Source organism: Mustela nivalis (genome assembly GCF_964662115.1).
Source record: "Mustela nivalis genome assembly, chromosome: 10".
NCBI lineage: Eukaryota > Metazoa > Chordata > Mammalia > Carnivora > Mustelidae > Mustela > Mustela nivalis.
Genome location: NC_139029.1, coordinates 51,097,966 through 51,123,103, shown reverse-complemented (window position 1 = coordinate 51,123,103; position 25,138 = coordinate 51,097,966). Strand labels below are relative to the sequence as shown.

The 25,138-nt window shown below is 35.9% G+C and overlaps 1 protein-coding gene across 2 annotated transcripts in view; it reads right to left on the bottom strand.

The window, feature by feature from the left end:
- The window catches only part of RAVER2 (ribonucleoprotein, PTB binding 2), a 91,448-nt gene that overhangs the window by 30,588 nt on the left and 35,722 nt on the right, over positions 1-25,138 (bottom strand). Inside the window, exons 5-9 of one of the 2 annotated variants that reach the window (XM_082687843.1) lie at positions 20,443-20,569; positions 11,815-11,897; positions 9,674-9,778; positions 9,410-9,521; positions 7,199-7,467 (exon numbers count right to left, since the gene is read on the bottom strand). In XM_082687843.1, the coding sequence (XP_082543969.1) occupies positions 7,199-7,467; positions 9,410-9,521; positions 9,674-9,778; positions 11,815-11,897; positions 20,443-20,569 (696 nt within the window). Of the gene's footprint in view, positions 1-7,198; positions 7,468-9,409; positions 9,522-9,673; positions 9,779-11,814; positions 11,901-20,442; positions 20,570-25,138 lie in introns of both variants that reach the window. The other variant, XM_082687842.1, reaches the window with a different exon arrangement.

Here is a 25,138-nt window from a genome sequence, read left to right as displayed (position 1 = left end):
AATATATAGCATGATGAAAGATGGTGCCCTAGAGAAAATTCAAAGACTGAGAAAATGTAGCCAGGAAGGTACTCTAAGATTTTGTCTTTAACGTACTTAAATTGCCAAGATAATCAGATTCTATCTTATCAGGGTTCTCAACTCTAGCTATGAAAGAAAATCACTTATTTAAAAAAAAAAAGTGTATCAATAACAACAAAAAAAGCCCTGGGCCAAATGGCTTCACTGGGTAATTCAATGAAATATTTATTTCCAATTTAAAATCAATTAATTAATATAGTGTATTAGTTTTAAAGGTAGAGTTTAATGATTCATCAGTTGCATACAACGCCCAGTGCTCATTCGATCAAGTGGCCTCCTTAATGACCATCACACATTTACCCCATCACTACCCCCACCCCACCACCACTTTCCCTTCAGCAACACTTTTTCCTGGAGTGAAGAGTCTTTTATGGTTTGTCTTCCTCTCTGATTTTGTCTTATTTTATTTTTTCTTCGCTTCCTCTATATTCATCTGCTTTGTCTCTTAAATTCCACATATGAGTGAAATCATATCTTTGTCTTTCTCTGATTATTTCACTTAGCATAACACCCTCTAGTTCCATCCATGTCATTGCAAATGTTGAGGTTTCATTTTTTTGGTGGCTCAGTAGCATTCTACTGCCTATGCACATGTGTACAAACACACACACACACACACACACACACACACACACACACACACCACTGCTTCTTTATCCATTCATCTGTTGATGGGTATCTGGGCTCTTTCCATATTTTGGCTATTATGGACATTGCTGCTATAAACATTGGGGTGCATGTGCTCCTTCGAATCACTATTCAATAAAACATTTAAAGAGGAATTAATGCCAATTCTTTTCAAAATCTTCCACAAAACTGAAGGAGAATACTTTCAGCATTGTCCTAGTACCAAAGCCAGAGAGACACCACAAAAAAGAAAGAGAACCACAGATAAATTTCCCTTATAAATATTGGTGCCAAAACCATTGACAAAACACTAGCAAACCAAACTGAGTTGATTATTAAAGGGATTATACGTCATAACCAACTGGGATTTACTCCTAAAATGCAAGGACGATTCAAGGTACAAAAGTCATTCAGCAAAATACACTATATTAACAGAATGGAGAAAAAAAACCACAGTCACCTCAACTGATGCAGAAAAAGCATTTGACAAAATTTAACATGCTTTCATGATTAAAATTCAATGCACTCAGGGGACCTGGGTGGCTCAGTCAGTTAAACATCTGCCTTCAGCTCAGCTCATGATCTCAGGCTCCTGGGATTGAGCCCCGCATTGGACTCCATGCTCAGCAAGGAGCGTGCTTCTCCCTCACTCTCTGCTGCTCCCCCTGCTTGTGTGCTCTCTCTCATTCAAATAAACAAATAAAGTCTTTAAAAAACAAAATAAAATGAAACACACTCAGCAAAGTTAGCACAGAAGGAAGCTACCTTAATAAAACAGAAGTCAACATCATACTCAATAGTGAAAGACTGAAATCTTCCCCTCTAACATAAAGAGCAAGACAAAGCTGTCTGCTTTCACCACTTCTGTTCAACATAATATTGGATGTTTTAGTCAGAGCAAATAAGTAGGAAAAAGAAATAAAAGACATCCAAACCAGAGTGGAAGAAGTAATTTCCGCTTGCGAATGCATGAAAACGGTAAGTACTACACATACACAAACTATTAGACTAAATGAATTCAGCAAAGTTGCAGGATATAAAATCAACATACAAAAATTAGTTTCATTTCTATACACTAACAATGAATAATCCAAAAAGAAAATTAAGAAAATAATTCCATTTACAACAGAATCAAAAAGGATAAAATATTTAAGAATTAACTGAACAAAAAAAAAGGAGTGACTGAACCAAAGAAGAAAAATACTCACTAAAAACTACACAACATGGCTGAAAGTGATATTTAAGCAGAATCTCAATAAAGTGAGGGATTAGCCATGAAAATCCACCATGGTAGCTACTAACTACACATGACTACTGAGCCTAAGAAATAGTAGACAATTTAAACTGAGATGTATGTGGAATGTAAAATATACACTAAATTTCAAAGAGTTAGTACCAAAGAATGTAAAATATCTTAATAGTTCAGTGTATATATCCATTTTGAACTAATATTTTGAATATGCTATATTAAATATATCATATAAATATTAAATATAAGTATTTAATATTAAAAATGTTTTATAAAAACGGGGGAACCTGGGTGTCTCAGTTGCTTGAGTGTCCAATTCTTGGTTTCAGCTCAGGTCATGATCTTGGGGTCCTGAGATCAAGCCCTGTGTGGAGCTCTGTACTCGGTGTAGACTCTGCTTGAGATTCTCTCTCTCCCTCTGCCCCTTTCCCAGCTCTCTAAAATAAATCTTTAAAAACATTTTTTAAAACATTGATGGATTAAAAAGACATAAATAAAAGGAAAGTTATCCCATGTTCATGGATTAGAAGACATATTGTTAAAATGTCAGTATTAACCAGAGTGACGTAGAGATTCAGTTTAGTCCCTATCAAACTTCCAACTTCTTCTGCAGAAAAAGAAAATCCACCCTAAAATAATGTGGAATTTCAAGGGACCCCAAATAGTCAAAACAATGTTGAAAAAGGTGAAAAATAGGAACAAGAATGGAAGGCTCATACTTTGTGATTTCAAACTTACTATAAAGCCACAGTAATCTCAACAGTGTAATACTGGCATAAAGACAGACATACAGACAAATGGAATAGAATAGAAAACCCAGAAGTCAGTCCCTGCATATGTGCTTAAATGACTTTTGTCAAAAGTGTCAAGATTATTCAATGGGGAAAGGACAGTATTTTCAACAAAAATGCTGACAAATCTGGATATTGCATGTAAAAGGATAAACTGGATTCTCACCTTACACCACATACAAAAATTAACTCAAAGGTCAAAGATCTAAAATGCAAGAACTAAAATTATAAAACTCTTAAAAGCTTAGGTAGAATGCTTCATGATACTGAATTTGTCAATAGGTTTTTGGGTCTGACACCAAAAGCAGAAGCAGAAAGAGAAAAAGAGAGACAGAGAGAAAAAAAGAAAAAAAATGTAGATCATATGCAGATCTAAATATAGATCACAAAACAAGTCTGAACAAATATAAGAATATTGAAATCCTATCAAGTATTCCTGTGACCACAATGGTATGAAACTAGAATCACAGGAGGGAAACTGGAGAATTCAGAGATGCATAGAAATTGAACAACATACTTCTGAACAACCGACAGGTTGAAGAAATCAAAAGAGAAGTCAAAATTATCTTGAGACTAATGAAAATGGAAATATAGCACATCAAAACTTATGGAATATAGCAAAAAGCAGTCCTAAGAGGGAAGCTTATAGCAATGCCTACAAAAAGAAAAAAAAGATCTCAGACAACTTAACATTACACATCAAAGAACTAGAAAAAGAAAAACATACTAAGCCCACAATTAGCAGTAAGGGGATAATAATAAAGATTAGAACAGAAATAAAAGAGACTAGAAAAATCCATGAAACTAAGTGTTAGGGTTTTGAAGAGATAAATAAAACAGAAGAACCTTTAACTAGACTAACCAAGAGAAAAAGAGAGGATACAAATAGTTACAAATGAAAGAGGAGACATTAAAACCGACACCACAGAAATATGAAGGATCATAAGAGACTAGTACCAAGAAACACATGCCAACAAATTGGATAACCCAGAAAAAAAAATGGATAAATTCCCAGAAACTTACAACCTACCAAGAACAATCATAAAGAAATAGAAAATCTTATCAGACCAAGAGTGATAAAAGAAGTAATCAAAAACCTCCCAAGAGTGAAAATATCAGGACCAGATGGTTACACTGGTGAATTCTACCAGACATTTATTTAAAGAAAAATTAATGCCCAACAAAGCCGGATAAGAACTCTGCAAGAAAATAAAACTACAGACCAATATCCCTGATACTGGGATATCAGGCAAAAGTCCTCAACAAAATATTACCAATCCAGATTACAACAATACATTTACTGTATACAACTGTATACAATGATACACAGACTGTACATCATGATCAAATGAGATCGCTCAGAAATAAACACACACATATATAGTCAACAAATCTTTGACGAATCTTTGTCAAGAATTCACTATGGAAAAGGACAGTTTCTCTTATAAGCGGTGTTGGGAAAACTGGATGTCCACACACTAAAGAATGAAATTGGACCAGGATCTTAAACCATACATAAGAATTTACTCAAACTGGATTAGACTTAAAGAGAAGACCTGAAGCCATAAGACCCCTAGAAGAAAATAAAAGGGAAAATTTCCTTGACATTAATCTTGGCAATGATTTTTTTGGACATGACACCAAAAGTATGGGCAACAAAAGCAAAAATAAGCAAGTGGGACTACATCAAACTAAAAAGCTTCTGCACAGCAAAGGAAACCATCAACAAAATAAAAAGACAATCTATTGAATGGGAGAAAACTGATACAGCCATTGAGGGAAACGGTACAGAAGTTCCTCAAATGATAAAAAATAGAACTACCAAATATGATTCAGTAATCCCATTTCTGGGTATATATTCACAGGAAATGAAATCACTTTCTCAAAGGGATAGTGCACTCTCATGTTCACTGCAGCACTATTCCCAATAGCTAAGACACGAAAACATCAGTGCTCTTTGATGGATGAATAAAGAAAATGTGTGTATATATTCAGCCTTTAATAAGAAGGAAATCTTATTTGTGATAACATGGATGGACCTTGAGGGCATTATGTTAAGTGAAAAAAGTCAAATAGAGGGGCCCCTGGGTGGCTCAGTGGGTTAAAGCCAGCCTCTACCTTCCACTCAGGTCATGATCCCAGGGTCCTGGGATGGAGCCCCGCATCTGGCTTTCTGATCAGCAGGGAGCCTGCTTCCCTCACCCTCTCTCTGCCTACCTCTCTGCCTACTTGTGATCTCTGTCAAATAAATAAAATAAAAAATCTTTTTAAAAAAGTCAAATAGAGAAAAACAAACACCATATGATCTCCCTTATATGTAGAATATAAAAAAGAAAGCAGCAGCAGCTCAGATACAAAAAGCAGATTGTTGGTGTCAGAGGCAGTGTGGGTGAAATGGGTGAAAAAAGTCAAAAGGTACAAACTGCCAGTTATGAAATAAATAGATCATGGGGATATAATGTATAGCATGGCAATGATGGTTAATATTACCATGTTTTATATTTGAAAGTTGCTAAGAGAGTAGATCTTAAAAGTTCTCACAAGAAAAAAAATTATAACAATGTATGGCAACGGATGTTAACTAGACTTTTGGTGAGGACCATTTTGTAATACATGCAAATGTCAAATCATTGTTTTATACCTGAAACTAATATGCTGTATGTCAATTATACCTTAATAAAAAAAAATTCTTAAAAATGCAGGTCTAAAAACCTAAAGCCATGTTAAACCAATTATGTCTAGCAAAATCAAAAATCTTGTTAAGATTCTTGGAAAACCTACTTGAACCGGTTCAAACCCCTACTGTCAGAAAGACACTTCTACAACAGTCTGTACCAGTGCTCACCTGGGGTCTGCTTAACTATGTTCAAACCAGAGTTTAATTCTTTCTTTGAAAGCTTTAGCCGCTCTTTGTTATATTAAGCCTAAATTCGCTTTATTGTATGTCATACTTATTGGACTAGGTCTGCCTACTGACGAAACACAAAATGCCATGTGACTAGTCTGAGGGTATGTTTCTTTAATGTACATAGAGCTGGCCCTCCCTTTCTGAGTTACATGTAACCATTTCCCTCAATCCTCTCCCCCTGTTTTCCAGGCCTTGCGCCACTTTGGCTGTTTTCTTCCTGATAGACTCTGCCCATTATGTGAATCACCTCAAATCAAGCTTTTCTGAAGATCTGGTGCTCTCTGTTCAAAAAGATACAGCATATTCATATATGAGTTCTATTTGTTTAGTTTTCAATAACCCAGGAAATTAATACTGCAGGTCAATTTTTAAAATTTATTCTAGAAGGATTCCCTTAGCTTTCTCAATGAACAGTTGCAGAACCTTCTATCCATACTTGCTGCGACGACTCATTGACAGCAAAAACTCCTCCAAATTCAGTATTATTCACATTTGAAAATGGCCAACTAAATGAATTTTTTGTCCTCACATGCTGCTTATAAACTGAGTTTTATACTACTTACATGCTAAAGGGTATTTCAGGGTGTGAGTAAAAATTAAATGTACTTTATTCTACCTATCAGTTATAACATTTACTGATGTCACTGGCCTAAGAATCAATAAAATAACTGGGTAGAAACTTACAGAATTAAAACAGAGGTTAGATTCTTTTGTGCAGACCAGAGTTTAATAAATAACTTTGACATTTTTCAGATAAAAGAAAATTGGTCTTGCCTTCAAATATTCCAATATTACCTTAATTAGCTATAGAGTATACATTTAAAGTAGAAAACATATTTTGAAGAGTACTAACTTAGAAAGCCTCATAAATAATATAAAATTGGATAAGTATTAATGATACTCTTAAGCTTTATCCAAAATATAAAATTTTGAACTCAGTTTATATTTCATTTCTAAAATATCAAGCATTTTTGAGTATCTTGAACTTTTTGGAAAAGCAAATATCTATGATAAAGATTCCGTATTTAAATTATTTTAAATAACAGATTTAAACTCATTTTACTCAAATTATCTTATTTACAGATGAACTGGTAAGTACTGAAGCAAAGGCCAAACATGAGCTAGCATCACTTATCAAAAGATGGATTTTTGTTTGCTTATAATAACAGCACTTTGGTTTTTTTTTTTTTTTTTTTTTTTTAGAGTGCAGTATTTTCTGTTTTGAGAAGTAAATGCACACTATGAAAAAGTCATGTCCTTGACATATCAATTACCTAGTTTATAATCCATATTTATATACTCAAAGTCTATTATTAACTTTCTTTGAAATTTAAAAATTAAGAGGCTTCAGGATACTTCGTAAATTATACCACATGTAAAATAACCCCCAATTTAAAATCTTCTAAAATTAGAATTTAAGATATAATTTTAAAGAATATACATACATACATATATTCCTAAATAGTATCTACACACAGGCAGTGTGTGTGTGTGTGTGTGTGTGCACGTGTCCATGCACGGGCGTGCACATAGTTTTCTTACCCCTGAACTTATCTCCGTGCCTCTTGGCTGACTTTGCTGTGGCTTATGGTGTCCCGTCAGCAAGCCTCCAGCTGTAAGGTTTGGAAAGCTCTGAAGATAAGCCTGTGACCCTGAGAAATTTCCTTCTGCCTTCCCCGCTGAGGCTGGCTGTTTCTCCTGAGTATTCCCATGGCCTGGCCCAGCTTGTCCAGCAATGTGCTGATTTGGAAAGAATGGTAATATGCCCATGCCAGCTGTTATCGTTGTTGGAGTTGGAATCAGATTAGATGCTGTAGGGAATCACAAATACAAGAAGCTTTTGGTTAGACAAGAGTCATTCCCAACAGTCTGATTTTGTTAACTTATGGGGGAAATGTGGAGAAGTCTATTCTGTATCTGTTAGAGAACAGTTACATTCAGAAAGCTAAGTTAGTGGTTGTAAAGCAGCAGGTTCCTATACAGAAAAACAAAAACCTCTATCAGCAATCGTGCTTTTCTTATTTTTCAACAACTTCTGGGATAATGTCAAGGATATTTTTTAATTCCAAATTTTAATTGTATATTTTAGACCTTGAGAGAAAATGTATGTATTTTTTGGCACTTGAAGTTGTATCAGGTGCCTTCTTTTTTATGCTCGATCACTGAAAATTGCCTGCTTCCATATTTGAAGGGAATAATTAAATAAATTTTCAGTTAAAAAAATTCTGACACTTAAAAATCTAATAATACATTTAATCAGCTTACTCGCACCAGTTCATAATAGCTGACTGTGCATATCTTTTCCCAGCTCCTGAATTCAGTGGGCAACTGGCTATGAGTTGTAGTGTTCACACAAAGAACTCCAAAGATGCTGTAAAAATCAAGACTCTTCTTTTTAAACCTAGAGAGCTGGTTTTTAAACATCAGCACACCACTGTTTAAAAAACATCAATGTTTGTGAATAGATACGCACCAAATTTAACACATGAAAGTTTTACATTTTTATTTACAGGAAATAACAAAAAATTCTGGAGGAAATTAAAGTTTTAATAGGAAAAGTCTGACCCATTCTACTTGTAAAAAATCTCTAGTTCACTATCAAGAGAAAAGAGCTAATTTTGATAACTACTTTAAGTCAAATTTATATTTTATAATTTTACTATGCAAATTTAATTATTTCTAGTACTTAATATTTAGAGGCAGTTACTTAAGTTCTTTTAGCAATGTATTTATTTGGACACTGATTTTTTTCAATGTTCTTAAAGCAGTGCACGCTAAGGCAACTGGCCTATTCTTTAATCCAACACAAATAATAAACATGGGTATAAGCTTTTGATGATACAAATTTAACTTTAGAACAGACCTCATCATACCAAAAAATTTCTACGCCTGTCTGTATCCTAGTTCAGCATTCACATAGTCAATTCCAACAGTCAGAACTGATGGACTCATTTAATCGTTTGAGTCATTGTTCTTATGTCAAGGTTAAATATGCTATCCATATTCAACTGACTTATTATTATTATTACTGGTGGTAATATTATTACTGGTGGTAATAATAATAATATTAATATTAAATATTGTTAATATTATAAATATTAATATTAAATAATAATATGCTTTTCACAGCATAATCACCAAATTTCAATTACACTTCAAATGAAAGTGCCTTTCAAAGTCACATTCAAATAAGAAATCTTGCTAAAATATACCACATGCTCTTGTTTTTCTAAAAAATAATTGTTTTGTTTAAATTCGTCATCTTTTCAGAAGCCCAAAGTACACATGTCATCATTTCCTTTTTCTAAGTTTGGAGATCACATTCAAAAAATTATTATAATCAAGTAAACCATCAACGCTTACATCAGAATACCACATATTTCCTTGAAAGCTTAGGGTTTCTTATTCAGGCAAAAATTAAATGGGTATCTCTGTAATATGTTGTCGGCCCAGCGGGCAGCATGTCAGTCTCACAGGGATCTAGGTCTTTGCCTCATGCTGCTGTGAACCTTCATCAAATATTAAAGCATATCCAACAGGGAAAATGTGATCTTGGCATGGAAGCGAGTCCATCAATAACTTATCAATAGTTCTCTAATATTAAAAATAGAAAAGGCACGAGGGCTCTTAAAATTTTAAATGACTGACTAAAACTCAACTTTGACCTTTCTGTAAATAAAAACAGGATATACGTAAACCACCCTTAAGTCTCAAATCTGTTTACGGACTTCTCAGTAAATGTGTATCATTTACTTTTATGTGCTTCTCCATGATGACCCAACTCTGTTTTCAAAGGAAGTGCTGACCCTATCCCCACTGCGGTTTGAAGCACCACGGCTGGGGGATCTCCAAGTAAGCCGGGTTTCTGCAAGACAAGAAAAGAGAGTGAGACTTCTGCCTGTGGCCGCAGGGTATTCTCTCATGAAAAGGCTACATACGTGAAAAGTCATCAACAATAGGGCCTGAATCTAGAAAGGGAACGAATTAGAAAATTAAAAAAATTAACTCCAGACTTACGTTATTAGTAGGAATATTCTCAAACTTCAGTAACTGTTGCTGTGCCAGGGGTACATGAGAAAGATTCTGAAGGAGTAAACTGGAAGTATTACCCAGAACTGTGCTCTGTGAAAACGAGAAAGCATTCTGTTAGTTCGACTTGGGAGAGCTGTTTGTCCTAGAACCCAGTCCACTTTAAAGTGCCGCTCTCCAGCTGATCTGAGCAAAAGCAAGAGCATCTTAATATTCCATTTTCCCACTTGAGGCAATGCTACTTAACTCTTTTAATAATACACAAGATGTGACCGTGGAGTCACGAAACGAACTCCACATCCTCTCCATTTTTTGCCTTCATCCTTCCTCCTCCCCTCAAACCCTTTTTGGGCTTTCAGGTCAAGGTCACTTCATCACTTCTTTCTTCACTTAATCACCCAACAAATATTTGTTGAGCACCTTCTCCGTGCCCGGCACTGTGCCACAAAGTGAGACATGCACAATGCGACCTGCCCTCACGGATCTTAGAGGCTCCTGGGGAAGGGAGACATTCATTAATTATAAACACATGGAATTATACATGGTGACAAGCAGAGCAAGGAAACACAGGGGAGCTAGGAGAAGACTTGGAGACTTAGTTAGATGTGGTAAGTTCAAGGAAGGTGTCCCTGAGGAACTAACTCTCCCATGGAGATCTGAAGACTGTGGGGAAGTAACCAGGGAAGTCTGGGGGACTCAGATGGTGTTGGAGTGGGGAGCATTCCTGGCTGAAGGAACAGCAGGGGAGCAAAGACCTGAGGAAGAGGAGAGCAAGGTCCTCTGAAGACCTAAAGCTACCCGCCCCCCCACCCCCGCACTGGGACAGTGACACCCGATGAGCAGGAGAGGCTGCGACCCAGCTGGCTTAGGCCTTCCGGGCAAAATTAAACATTCTAGTCTTAATTCTAAAATAAAGAGAATTATTTATTCTCTAACAATATTAATACTCTGAATTCCCCTCCCATGTCACACTTCACATCTTATTGTAATTCACATTTCTATTTTATATGCGTTGAATTTCCCTAAGAACAAGGACTCTGAATGGTTTTGTTCTGTGCTATGGCATCAGTGACCGGCAGAGTGGCCAGTAGAGGTCAGAGTCCCAATAAAATATGGGGAGTAATGGGATGAAAAAAGACCCTACAATGTACAAGATCCTATGTTAGATTCTTTTTTTTTTTTTTGAGGTATACGGATACAATGCATTTTAATGTATTCTTTTCCAAGTTACTATTATTTAAGAAAATAAGCAAATTCTTATATAAACTTTCACATATATAAAGTTCATATTTTATCTATTTTTTCCCCATCCTCAAATCTATGTTAGATTCTAATGAAAACTAAATAAAAGATAAACCTGTGCTTTAAAAAGTTGCGTTTAGGGGCGCCTGGGTGGCTCAGTGGGTTAAGCCTCTGCCTTTGGCTCAGGTCATGATCTCAGGATCCTGGGATCGAGTCCCGCATCGGGCTCTCTGCTCAGCAGGAAGCCTGCTTCCCTCTCTCTCTCTGCCTGCCTCTGCCTACTTTAAAAAAAAAAAAAAAAAGTTGCGTTTAGGACTTAGATGCTCATTTACTCCACCGCCACCAAGCCTCCATTAGGGATTCGGCTGGACTTGTAAGCAGGCTCCTACACAGACACAGCCTTCAGCAGTACCTGACTGTCATGAGTACATTTGTATATACAAATGCGTCCTAAAATACGAATCTGAAAAAGGTTAGAGAGTTATTTTTTATTCTTACATGAATTATTTGTATATAGATTAAATTTTAAGAATTAAGAGTTTACGTTCACTTATTTTTTTCTTTCTTTCTGTAATACTTGGAGTTAAGCAGAAGTCTTGTTTTTAACCACTTATTTCTACAAAAATATACCACAAAACACACCTCCTTCCCTTAATCCCCTTTAATCAATGCCCAGAAATCAATGCCTAGAAACCAATAGGTAGAACTACACTGCTTTGACCAGCTTAATTTGATCTCAGGTACTCAGTATGTTTTCAGGTAGCTATAGTTATTACTAAGGATTTGTTTAAAAAACAAAATACCTGTTTAACTTCAGGAGAATTTTAAACTTTGGGAACAAACAAATGAGTCACTCCGAGTTGCAGTACTCAATGTTATTTATATACCTGATGTGCTTTATTCAAATGCAAAAACGCGGAGGAGATGGATGGGTTCATCAGATGGGGCAAGCTGTGAGGTGTTCCGAGAACTGCTTTAAGAAAAGAAAAGTAAAAATTTAACTTTAGGATAAGACAGAAACAAACTCCAAAAGGGGCCAATAGTATTTTTTTTAAACTTAACAAATTCATCCAAAGTTCAGTGATAAACTGACCTTGTCATTGCACAAAAACTTGGTGAGGTCCCTTCCTTGTGACTCAAACCTAGAGTTTTATTTAAAATTCCAACACCTTCTATCATCATAATAAAACACCAAACCTAGCCTTTCTTTTCTCTAGCTCTTAGACCAATAAAACTAATTCCATCTTTTAGTGAGTATAATTCTTACTGAACTCGTGTTATTTGCTCAGTATTTTTATTAGGTGTTTGGGTATTACTCTGGCAGGGTGGGGGAAGGAAGGGCAAGATACAGACTTTTCCTTTAAAAAGCCTACAATCCATTCAAGAAGAGAATATATGCACAGAAAAAATATTTACATAATAAAAAGAAATATGAGCATCATAGTAGATAGAAAGAATAAATGGTGGCCACAATTTCCTTTTTTTTCATCAGGTTTGCCTGAGCACAAATACCAGAGTATGTATCAAAAGAGATGTCTCCAGAGCATGGCTCCGTCATTTAAGCATCTAACTCTTGGCTTCAGCTCAGACTGAAGCTCAGACTGATATATATTACTTAAATAATATATATCATCTCTACAGTCTGAAACCACATCCAGCCCTGCTCTGGTCCTCCCCACGTATGCACACTCTCTCCCTCTCTCAAATAAATAAATCAATCTTTTTTTTTTAAAGGCAAGGGGATGTTTTCAGAATAAATAGTATATAGACAAAAAGGGCCATGAGATAGAAAATTTATGAAGTAATTTCATCTAATTACTATAAATCAACTGGAAATGGTCAGGCATAGAAAGCACTTCAAAAAGCATTTAATTTCAGGTCCCCTGGCTGGCCCAGTTGGTGGAACATGTGACTCATGCAACTCTTTATCTCTGCGTTGTGAATTCATGCCCCATGGTGGGTGTAGAGCTTACTTTTTGTTGTTGTTGTTGCTAAAGATTTTATTTATTTATTTGAGAGAGAGGGCAAGCAGGGGGAGCAGCAGAGAGACAGGGAAAAGCAGGATCCCTGCTGAGCGGGGAGTCTGAGTCTGAGGCAGGTCTTGATGCCAGGACCCTGGGATCATGACCTGAGCTGCAGGCAGCCACCCAATCCACTAAGCTACCCAGGCACCCATAGAGCTTACTTAAAAAAAAAAAAAGAATTGCGTTGTCCTATTTTGAGGAAAAAAGGAGGGAGGGTTAAAATATTAGTGCCTTTAAAAAAAAGTATTTAATCCAATGATCAAAAATATTTAGATATTATATATGTAATATATATCATCTCTACAAGTTTATCCCATGTTTTCAAAAGTACTTTTTTCAAGTTTTACTACTTGCTAAACCAGCCTATTTCATCTTTGGAAAAATGACCATTAGAAATTGCTTTCTTTAGAATGAGTCCATTTCATGATTGGTGGTAGGAAGATTAGGTCATTAGCACTAGTTGTTTATAAAGACAGACCATTTATTAACAAAGAGGATTAAAGATGGCATTTCATAATGATAAAGGGGTCAATTCATCAAGAGGATACAACAGTCTTAAATGTGCTTCAAATAACAAAGCTTTAAAATATGTAAGGCAAAAATTTCTAGAACTGACAAAGTAGACAAATCCACAGTTATGGTTAGAGATATCAACACCACCTCCTCTCTTTTTTCAGTTAGTCACTGTATTTTGTTACAAAACATTAATATTTTTTCACAGTTATTAATGAATACAGCATTTCCCAGTTTAAAACCACCACCACTGAAATCAAAACACTTTGAAAATGTCTACAGTCTCACATCCTCTGCCCTTATCCTTAGCTCTTGGCTAATCTCCCATGGCGCCCCAACCTCCCCTTCTCAAGAAGGCTTGAACAGTACTATCAATCAACAATATATACAAAGAACTATAATATATAATAATATATCCTACGAATAAAAGGTTGGTTTAACATTGAAAAAACAATGTAATTCATCATGCTAACAGACCAAACAAAAACAAAAAATACATATGATCATCTCAGTTAATGGAGAAAATCACTGTATACATTCCAGCAATTATCACAACAAAATTTCTCTGCAATATAGAAACAGAAGGCAAAGTTCCCAGCTAGAAAAAGAAAATCTGTGAAAAAAACTATAGCTGACCTAATAAAAGAATGAATGCTCTCTAAGGTCGGAAACAAAGCAGAGATGTCCACTCTTACCAGTTCAATGCACAAATTATGCTGGAATTTCTGTCTATTGCAGTAAGACAAAAAAAAAAAGAAATTAAAGGCAGGGCACCTGGGTGGCTCAGTTGGTTAAGTGACTGCCTTTGGCTCAGGTCATGATCCTGGAGTCCTGGGATTGAGTTCTACCTAGGGCTTTCCTGCTCAGCAGGGAGTCTGCTTCTCCCTCTGACTCTCCCCCCTCTCATGCTCCTTCTCTCTCTCTCTCTAATAAATAAAATCTTTAAAAATAATAATAATAAAAAGAAGTAAAAGGCATAGATATTGGAAAGGAAGAAATAAAATTGTGTTTATTTGTGGATTATATGACTATCTATACAGAAAGAAAATCCTAAGAGCAAAAGCCTACAAGAAATAATAAGCTAGGTTTGCAAGATAGGATATACACAAAATCAATTGTACTTGTATATGCTAGCAACATGAAATTCAAAATTGAGATTTAAAAAGCAAAACTACTGGGGCACCTGGGTGGCTCAGTGGGTTAAAGCCTCTGCCTTTGGCTCAGGCTATGATCCCAGGGTCCTGGGACTGAGCCCCGCAGCAGGTTCACTGCTCAACAGGGAGCCTGCTTTCTCCTCTCTCTCTGCCTGCCTCTCTGCCTACTTGTGATCTCTGTCAAATAAATAAATAATCTTTGAAAAAATAAAAATAAAGAGCAAAACTATTTAAAATCACATCATGAAATGTAGAATACGATGGATAAATCAGACAAAATATGTGTAATATTTGTACCCTGAAAACTACAAGCTATTGGTGGAACAAATTACAGGAAGCCTAAACAAATAGAGAAATACACCATATGCATGGCTCAGCCTCAAAACTGTCAATTCTTCCCAAATTAGTATATAGATTCAACACAATCCCAACCAAATTTCTGACATTTTTCATAGAATTTGACAGGCTGGTTCTAAAATTTATGTACAAAAACAAAGGACATAGAATAACAAAACAAATTGAAAAACAATTTGAAACAAATTGAAAAAAGAAGAAAGTTGGAGGACTTACACTAACAGATTCTAGGGCTTCTTATAAAGCTACATTTATCAAGACAATGCAGTATTGGGATAAAGACAGACATTTAGATCAGTGGATTAGAATGGAGAGTCCATAGATAGAGCCATGAATACATAATGAACCTAAGTGGAAGTTCAGTAGGAAAAGAGTAATCTTTTTTAACAAATGATGCTGGAACATCTGTAAAAAAACTAATCTAGAACTTTTCTTCACATCATTAACAAAAATTAACTCAAATAGAACCGAAGTTCTAAATACAAAAGGTAAAATTAAAAATAATTTTTAAAAGGTAAAATTATGAAATTCTCAAATATGAGAGAGTATCTTAATGACCTTAAATTTGTCAAAGATTCCTTAAATCTGACAAAAGATGTACAAATTGTAACAGATATAATAAACTGGGCTTCGCCAAAACAATAAGTTTTGTTCTTCCAAAGACATTGTTAATAAAGGACATCTTAGGGAGTGAAAAAATATTTGCAAACCCATATATACAACAGCAGATTTGCATCCAGAATAAAGGGCATTTACAACTGAATAAGAAAAAGTTAACTCAATTTTAAAATGTGTAATATATTTAAAAAGATATAACAGAAAGATAGAAAGATGGCTAATTAGCATATTAAAAGATGTTCAAAATCATCCGCCAAAAGGAATACTCAAAATCACAGTAAGATAGCAGTATATATCCAACAGAAAGGCTAACATTAAAGCACTAGCATGTCAAGTGTTGGTGAGAAGACTGAACACACTGGAGCCCTAGACAGTGATGGGTGAGAACGCCAAGCGGTTTAACTATTCTGGAAAACAGTTGGCAAAGTTTCCTATAGCTTAAACATTCATCAGCCATATGCCCCAACCATTCCACAACTAATTTACTGGCAAGAAATAAAAACATAAGCTTACATAAAGTCTAGTACACAATGTTCACAGAAATTTTATTTGTAATAATCCCAAACTAGAAATAACCTAAATGTTCATCAGCAAGTCAATGAATATGCGAACTATGGAATGGACTACTACTCCTCATCAAAAAGAATAAAAATTATTGATACATGCAGCAATGTAAATGAATCTCAGTGAGCTGAGTGAAAAGAAGCCAAACGGTACATACTGTGTGATTTATAGAAATTTCTAGAAAATACGAGCTATAGTGACAAGAATCAAATCAGTAGTTTCCTGGGAATGGGGGAGAGGTAGATTACAAAAGGCCAGATGGAAATTTTTAAGAGTAACAAATATGTTCATTATTTTGATTTCGGTGGATATACATATGGGTATACACATATGTCAAAATTTATGTATACTTATAATTTTATACATGTCAAAAGCATACCATTTTTTAATATTCTAAATATGTGCCAATTAATATGTAATTATGCCTCAATAAAGCTGTTAAAAATATAATTTAGACTACAACAAATTGCACACTACTTAAAACTTAAAATGGATACACACACATATATACAAAGAAAGAAGTCTAGAATATTTATACTGTATTGTATTTTTGAAGATGGTTAAAAGGTCTGGACTGAAGAGAAAAGATAAGTTGGTCAGAATAACCTAACCAAACCGGGCCTGGGGGGAAAAGTCAACCTGATGGAAGGGTACAGATTAGACTGAAAAGGCAGACAAGGGTCCTTAGGAATTAACAAACCAGACCACATGTGAGTAACCAGGTATGTGTGAGTTGTGGGACAGAGATGTAGAGGAAGGGGATTAATCTGTAAACAAATACTATATCTCTTTCATTATAAATAACAGTGCTGCTTTAGGTGCATGAGATGAACAAGACATAAATCCTTGCAATTATGGAACTCACATTCTAGAAGGAGAGACAAATTATAAAGTAAATATATGTGTTATGTGTATTATGTGAAAAATAAAACAAGGGTATAAATATAAACATATTATATGTACTACATTTAATATAAGCAGAAGGAATTACAATTCTTAGGTTGCTCAGAGCCCTCTGTGAGGAAGTCAAAGTAGTGTAAGTGTTAGCGGATAGCGCTAACATAGAAAGGACATAGGGGCTCAGTGGGTTAAGCCTGTGCCTTGGGCTCAGTTCATGATCTCAGGGTCCTGGGATCGAGTCCCACATCGGGCTCTCTGCTCAGCAGGGAGCCTGCTTCCCTCTCTTTCTCTACCTTCTGCTCTGCCTACTTGTGATCTCTGTCAAATAAATTTTAAAAAAAGAGAGAAATCTTTAAAAGAGAGAAAGGACATATCGAAGGAAATAAAGATGGAGCTTACTGATGAACAAGAAACTCCGTCTTGCCGGAACGCCAAGAAACTCTCCAAACATCCTCCAGAAGCTCTACGTGTGTTCCAGAGGTAGATTTCGCCCTCCTCCCTTGCCACACCACACAAACAAAAAGCCATGCGTGGTGAAATAACTTCTCCATTAGTGTATGAGTGGAAAGCCTTATTTAAAATTGTGAAACTAGGGGCGTCTGGGGGGACTCAGTGGGTTAAGCATCTGCCTTTGGTTCCAGTCATGATCCCAGAGTCCGGGATCAAGCCCTACAACAGGCTCCCTGCTCAGCGGGGTGTCTGCTTCTCCCTTTGCCCCTCACCCCACTCATCCTCTCTTTTTCCCTCTCTCTAATAGTAAAATCTTTACAAAAAACAACTGTGAAACTTGCACTAAAATAGGCATGATCTCTATGGCCGCATATCAATCTGAGTAGAAAGGCAGAGTAGAGAATATATATTCTTACCCAATAAGAAAAGACAAAAATACAATACGGGAGAGGAATTACTGAAGAGAGCCGAGAGTCCAAAGGTGCATGGACTTGCCAAAAGACCCAAGAGCATGCTGTATTTCCTTCAAACACTAATACAATCTTGGACTGCATTAACATAAATATAATGATCATAAGAAGGAAATCTCACCCCATTCTGTGCTGATCAAAACCCATTCCCAGGATATGTTTGTGTCTGTGTACACCATATTGCTGGACAACCCAGAAAACTGAGGCTAATATCTCCAAGATGACAACTAGTTGGGGAAACTAGAGAGCATTTCTTAGGATATGTTATGGAAAGTCAGATATAGAACTGTAATCTCCAAAGAAGTCTATGAGATGTAGGAAAAAAATGCTAAAACTCTTGTTCATATTTACTTTCATCTTTAAATAAAGACATTAGCTTTATCATTTCTTAATGTAAGGGTTAACAAGGTACATTTATGTAAATGACATATAACCGATAAATATAGTGTATACACTGGAGCTTTGCTCAAAATTTACTGATAGTGGGGCACCTGGGTGGCTCAGTGGGTTAATGCCTCTGCTTTTGACTCAGGTCATGATCCCAGGGTCCTGGGATTGAGCCCCACATTGGACTCTGCTCAGCAGGGAGCCTGCTTCCCCCTCTTTTTCTGCCTGCCTCTCTGCCTACTTGTGATTTCTGTCTGTCAAATAAATAAATAGAATCTATAAAAAAAAATTTACTGATAGTGCTGCATAGTCAAAAAATAGATTTCAAAAAGACCACTGACCTGGAGAATAGAAGACTGGGAAACCAAAAAAATGACTAAGTTTTCATGATAGTGGTCTTCAGATATTATTAGAAGTCTTTTCTTATAGAAGAAGCAATGGACTTATGCTGTGGATCTTCAGAGGAAGAAGCACAGAATAAGTCACTAAAATTATAGGGTTTACCATCTAATATAAAAAATAAACCTAGTTATTAAATTCGTCCAACTAGGGAATAGGCTGCCTTGGGAAATAATGAGCTTCTTGTGCTTTGAGAGGTCAAGACATAAAAACATCTCTCTCTACCATTAAAACTGTAGAAAAGATATCTGAGTATGTAATAGGCTGAGCCAGAAAACCTTTAATGCTCTTCTTAGACACAAATAATTGATGATTATAGGATATACATACTATGAATATTGTTGTATAATAAAAAAATTTAACTGGTCTTTGTCTCTGGTGTCTGGAAGGAAAATTCTAAATCTTTTGAATTTTCTGAGTGATGGGTATGTCTTTGTTATGCTAATGAGGTCACTGGAGGTGGACCCTTACAGGGGCTGGTCAATGCCAGAAATACCAACCCTGTAATTAGGGGGCTGGGGCATTGGGTCACGTGGTATCAGCTGGCCCTCCTGACCTCCAGGAAGAGGAAGGAAACTGGAGGTTCAGTTCCGTAACAGCCAACCAAGGCTACATAACGCAACTCCAACAATGCCAAATTTAATTCCATGGAGATCCCTGGTTGGTGAATACACAGATGGGCGGGGAGGGTAATGTGCTCTGATTCCATGGGAAAAGAGTGTAAAATCTCTGCATTCAGGGCCCTCCTAGACCTAGCTGTAAGAGTATCTTCACTTGGCCATTTCTGAGTTGTGTTCTTTACAATAAAACTGTAATCATCAGTCTGGTGTTCTCCTGGGTTCTACGAGTTGTTCTAGCAAATCATCAAAGCTGAGCGCCCAAATCTGTGGCAAGCTGGTCAGAAATACAGGTGGTCTGGGGACCCCTTGAGCTTGTAGCTGGTGTGTGAATCAGGAGCAGACCTGTGGGGGACTAAGTCCTTAACTTGTGGGGTCTCTGCTAACCCTGGGTAGTTAGTGCTAGAACCAAATTGCAGTCCACCAGTCCGTGTTAGACCAGCTGGGGTTGAAACAATAAGTATACTGAAACATTTTTTATTCTAAACTTTAGTACTGAATATAAAAATCCACTTCTTCCTAATGCTAAAATATACATTTTCTGTATATAGAGTTGTGCATTTCAAAAGCTGGGCTCTTACCAGAATACTAAATAGGTAGGTATTTAGCATATACCAATATGATAAGACTTCCATAATATTTGTCATTTTCTACAGAGTACAACAATTTTCCAACAGAAGAGTTACAAGGGAAGAGGAAACATACCTTTAAGACATTTGAACAAAGTGATTCTGCTAAAAATATTACATGCAAAAGTATCATATCCTTTGTTGGTAGAATCCATAACAACAAAAATGTGTGAATTATCTGGTCTCTAAATTCCTGTCAACTAGGAGCTAAGCTGGTTTTAATATTTAACATTTACTAAAAGGAAATTAGGAAACGCATAAGCAGATTGTATCTACCAAAAATAGGGAAAACATATCAGCTCAGATCATTAATTAAAATTCACTGACAAGTCCTAGAAAAATATATTTGGACTCATTTAAATGTGTTTTTCACGCAAAACAGCACAAGCTGACTTCATGCCAACATTCTATATTTAATCTGTACCCGTGTGCTTACCTGGTTTAACAGCTCGCCCACAGAGCTGGGGCTGTAGAAGAACTTGTAACATGGCAGGATTGTTTAAACTTTTCATAATTTGTACAGGATTTGGCTCTGGAAGTAAGCCTTTTTGATTACTGTGCATCTTCAATAAATACAGAAATAGAAAACATCAGAACAAGGATAAGGACAAAAGATGAGATTGTAAAGGCTTTCTTCCAGAAGTTCTCACTCATCTTTATGATAAATGCAAATTGCTTTACATGATACATTTCTGTATATATTCTACAATTCCTAATTATAATGTTAAGATATTCTATCATACAACATATACTAAAATCTTCACAAAATGTCTTTGTGAAATACAATTTGGCTTTAACAGGACTGATAATTTAGTAAGATAAATCTCATCACACAATACAAGTAGAAAAATGCCAAGGGAATCTGAATTTATTAATGGGGAGAGAATTTGTTGACACAGTATGAATACTTTATACTACAGAATAGCCTTACTATAATGTTTATCTAAAGCATAATAATGTGGGTTGCCTTACAAACAAAATTTTTCTTGTACTGAAAGTCTTCATTAGGGGCGCCTGGGTGGCTCAGATGGTTTAGCGTCTGCCTTTGGCCCAGGTCATAATCCCAGGGTCCTTGGATCGAGCCCCACATCAGGCTCCTTGCTCAGCGGGGAGTCTGCTTCTTCCTCTCCCTCTGCCCCTGCTCATGCTCTCTCACTATATCTGTCTCAAATAAATAAATCCTTAAAAAAAAAGTCTTCGTTAACTTAATCTTCTGAGACAAAGCTGAACTGGACTCACAAACACATGCGAGGTATAGGTAGCAACCTAAAAATATGAAATTGCTTTCAGTTTCAAAAACCAACCTGAGAGATGAGAACATTAATATACAGTTATAATATACCATAAACTTCTAGTCATGAAAAATTGGAAAACCGACAATACGAGTGGGATCCCTCTCTAAACCGAGATACTGTGAACCTGAGAGGGAGAGGGTGACATATCTAAGACTCGGACACAAAATCTGTGAGAACTCTCTGAAGAGAGAAGGGGGGGGGGGTCTAGACATGGAGGTAGAGACTTCCACAGGGAGCATGAGGGAGTCTGGGTCTACGCCAGTTTGGGGAAGGGCTTTTATCTTGTGCAACTGTAATGAGGGCTTTTCTGGCCAGCACAAGGAAAGAAACCCCCAGCATCAATCCAGGGAATGTCACAGGACCACTGAATTAAGTTTCTCCAAAGTGCAGCTATTGCCTGGTTGGGTGGGAAAAGGGTTGTGGTCAAGGACAGATAGTAAAGGAAAGGTTCCTGGCCCTGGGTTCTCCTCTGATCTGAATTTGCTAAACCCTAGCTAAAATGAACATGCTTCTGCTCTCCCCTGCCCAACCTCTAAACACTAACATTCGAGGAAGCTGAAACCTTCCCAGGGAAATACCTCTTCACAGAACACAGCTAGACATCTGGAGAATGTAGCCATTAAATGTAACAAACCAAATCACCTCAAAGAGATGAGCCAGAATTAATGGTTAGGAAATAATAAGAACACCACATAGCAATAGGCATAATAGATCACCCTTAAAAATTTTTTATTAGTAATGGGAATCAAGGACAAGCAGCTACAAAGAATAACTAATTAGAAATACTGGGTATGAAAAACATAAACATTAAAAAAGAAAAAAAGCTGCCCTCACCACGTACTTGGCATCGTTCTACACACTTTATGTGGATTGTATCACGTAGTCCTCCAAAACAACTCTACAGGACTGGTACTATTATCACCATTCTATAGACAAGGAAACTGAAGAAACTCATGCAGAGCATCAGTCTTAACCTCTATCCTGTGCTTGAACAGATCAATAGTAGATTATGTGTGGCTGAAAAACAGAGACTTGAAAGATCAAAGAAAGCTCTCTGAAGACAAGGCAAAGGATAAAGAAGTGGAAAATGCAAATAAACCAAACAAAACATGGAAATAAGAAACACGAAAGAGAAAAAGCAAGGCAATGGAGAGGCTGGACCTGTCAACCTGTATAAAATAGGAGCCCCTGAAAGAGAAGAAAAAAGAAGGGGGGCTTTGAAGAAATAATGGCTGAGAATTTCTCATTGTTGAAGAAAAATTAAAGAACATGGAATGAAAGCGGTTATGGTGTTCCAAAGATGATGTATAAGGAAAAACACACATAGTCACATTTTTGGGTTTGAAACTTAAGAACATCAAAGCCAAAGAGAAAACGCTAGAAGCTTCCAGTGAGAAAGAATGTATTTCCAAGGAAACAGAAATGAACTAATACAATCTTCTCCCTCAAAGCATCAACATTAGATTTGAGAAGGCAACAAATTAGTATTTTCAAAATGCCAAAGGAAGAACTTTGAATTTCTATTTTTAATATTTTTATATCCAGCTATTATTTAAATATGTGAAAAATAAAAATACTTCCAACTACACAAATTCTCAAAAATTTTTACATTAATACCTTCTCTGAAAATGAGACAGTGAGATAACAGTAAATGCAATATTACATGATATGTGCAAATAAAGATATGCAATAGCATAGCTCATTTCATTCTTGCACACAAAATCCAGTACCATGGGGAAAAAAATACTTCAGGCAATCCTAAAGTTAAAATGTGGACACCAGTATGGTGGTAGGTGGGGTAAGGAAGGAGGAAGTAGGATGGAGATAAGATTGAGTAAGTGGGAAGAAAGGGATACTGATAGATCTAGGTGTATAAATAAAGTAGGGTCAATCACCACCAATAGGATAAAGTCAAAACATATTATTGTCAAATGTGTAGAAGAAATTTTTTTTAAGTAATTATCTTTCTATGGATTTTTTTCCCCCCTCATCCACAAAATCTCAACCCTTCACTTCCTGATCGTAGGGGCCTCAGATAATTTAAAAACCTCATTTAACAAACATTTATTAGTGTATCTAGTGTAAATGAGTATGACTGATGCCAGGGAGGAATACCAAGATGTGCAAGACACAGCTCCCTGCCTTTCTAGAGAAGAATTCGAATGAAATGGACCAGGGGAGAACCCAACCATCAGTCGTTACAACCTCTCCTTTGTTGGCCTTTAGCTATCAAGCACATTGCTGCTGCAATGGGGGTAGGCACTCAGCCAGTTTAGTTCTCATACTGTTGTCCTCACACGGAAAATGCAGAATTCCATTTAATTTTCACTTTTATGGGGGTGACATTAAGGAAGGCACATTTGGGTTTGCTGCCTGAGGGGTTTCCTTTTTCCTGTCCCAGAGATGCTTACCTACTTCCACCTGCTCCCCAGGACAATCCACACTCAAAGAAAATTCTTATTTATCCAATGTTTGATGGGAAATGAAAATATTTTTTAAAAGTATAGTTAAAAGAAAACATGATATAAGAAAATAATAACTACATATTTAAACAGTTTAAGTACCAATTAAAGACAGATTTTTAAAAATGTTTTAGAGCGACATGTTAGCTATAAGACACATACCTGCAATGACAGAAAGATTGGCAATGAAGGGATGGCAAATATAAATGAAAATAAAGTTCAAGTAGCAACTGTAACATCAGAAAAACACAGAGGGGTAATCAATAGGACTACAAACAAATACCTAATAATAATACCTATACCTATCTATCTGTCTATGGAGAAACAACTAATAGAATGAGAAAAAGAAAATCCAACAATTATACATGATAACTTCTAATATATTCCTCTCAGACACTGAAAGATCAAATTAAAAAATAAGCAAAGATATGGAAGATCTGAGTCACAATTAATAGTCTCATTCCAGTTCTATATCTCATATTTATACATACATATATGCACATTTAACCTTGTAACCCACAAACACAGAGTTTGGATTGTTTTTGAGCCTACATAGCACTTTCACAGAAAGTAACCATTCGACAACAAAATGCAGCCAAATCAACATTAGGGATTAGATTCTCTGACCACAATGCAATAAAATTACAAATCTATGTCAGAAGAACAGTTTCTTGAAATTTCTCAGTGGAATAAACTGAAAAATGGAAACAAAAGTAATTAAGCTTTAAGTTTAAAAGGAAATCATAAAACAATTTGAAACATTTATAATTTAAAATTTATGACATGTTGTATAGTTGTTGAATCACTCTATTGTACACCCGAAATTAATATAACACTATATGTTAACTAGGATTAAAAGAAAAACTTAAAAAGCCAAAATAAAATAAAATTCAGGATATGTAAGTATAACAGTTAAAAAGAAACTTAATTTAAATAAATTAATCAGAAAATACAAATAATATAGATTGAAAACAAAGGTGCTAAGAATTAATATCAATAAAGACAAAGGAGAAAGAGTAACCCCAAAGAAGAAAACAAGGATATTATAAAGATAAAGACAGACACTGTGGGAAACAGTAGGGAGGCTCCTCAAGAAATTAAAAATAGTATTGCCATATGATCCAGTAATTCCTCTACTGGGTTATTTACTCAAAGAATACAAAAGCAGTAATTTGAAAAAATACATACGCCCCTATGTTTAGTAAAGCATTATTTACAATAGCCAGGATAGGGCTGCAGCCCCAATGTCCACCGATAGATAAATGGATAAAGAAAAGGTGAGATACATACATACACATACATAGGAATATTACGCAGCCAAAAAAAAGACTTACATCCTGCCATTTGCAACAACATGAATGGATCTAAAGGGTGT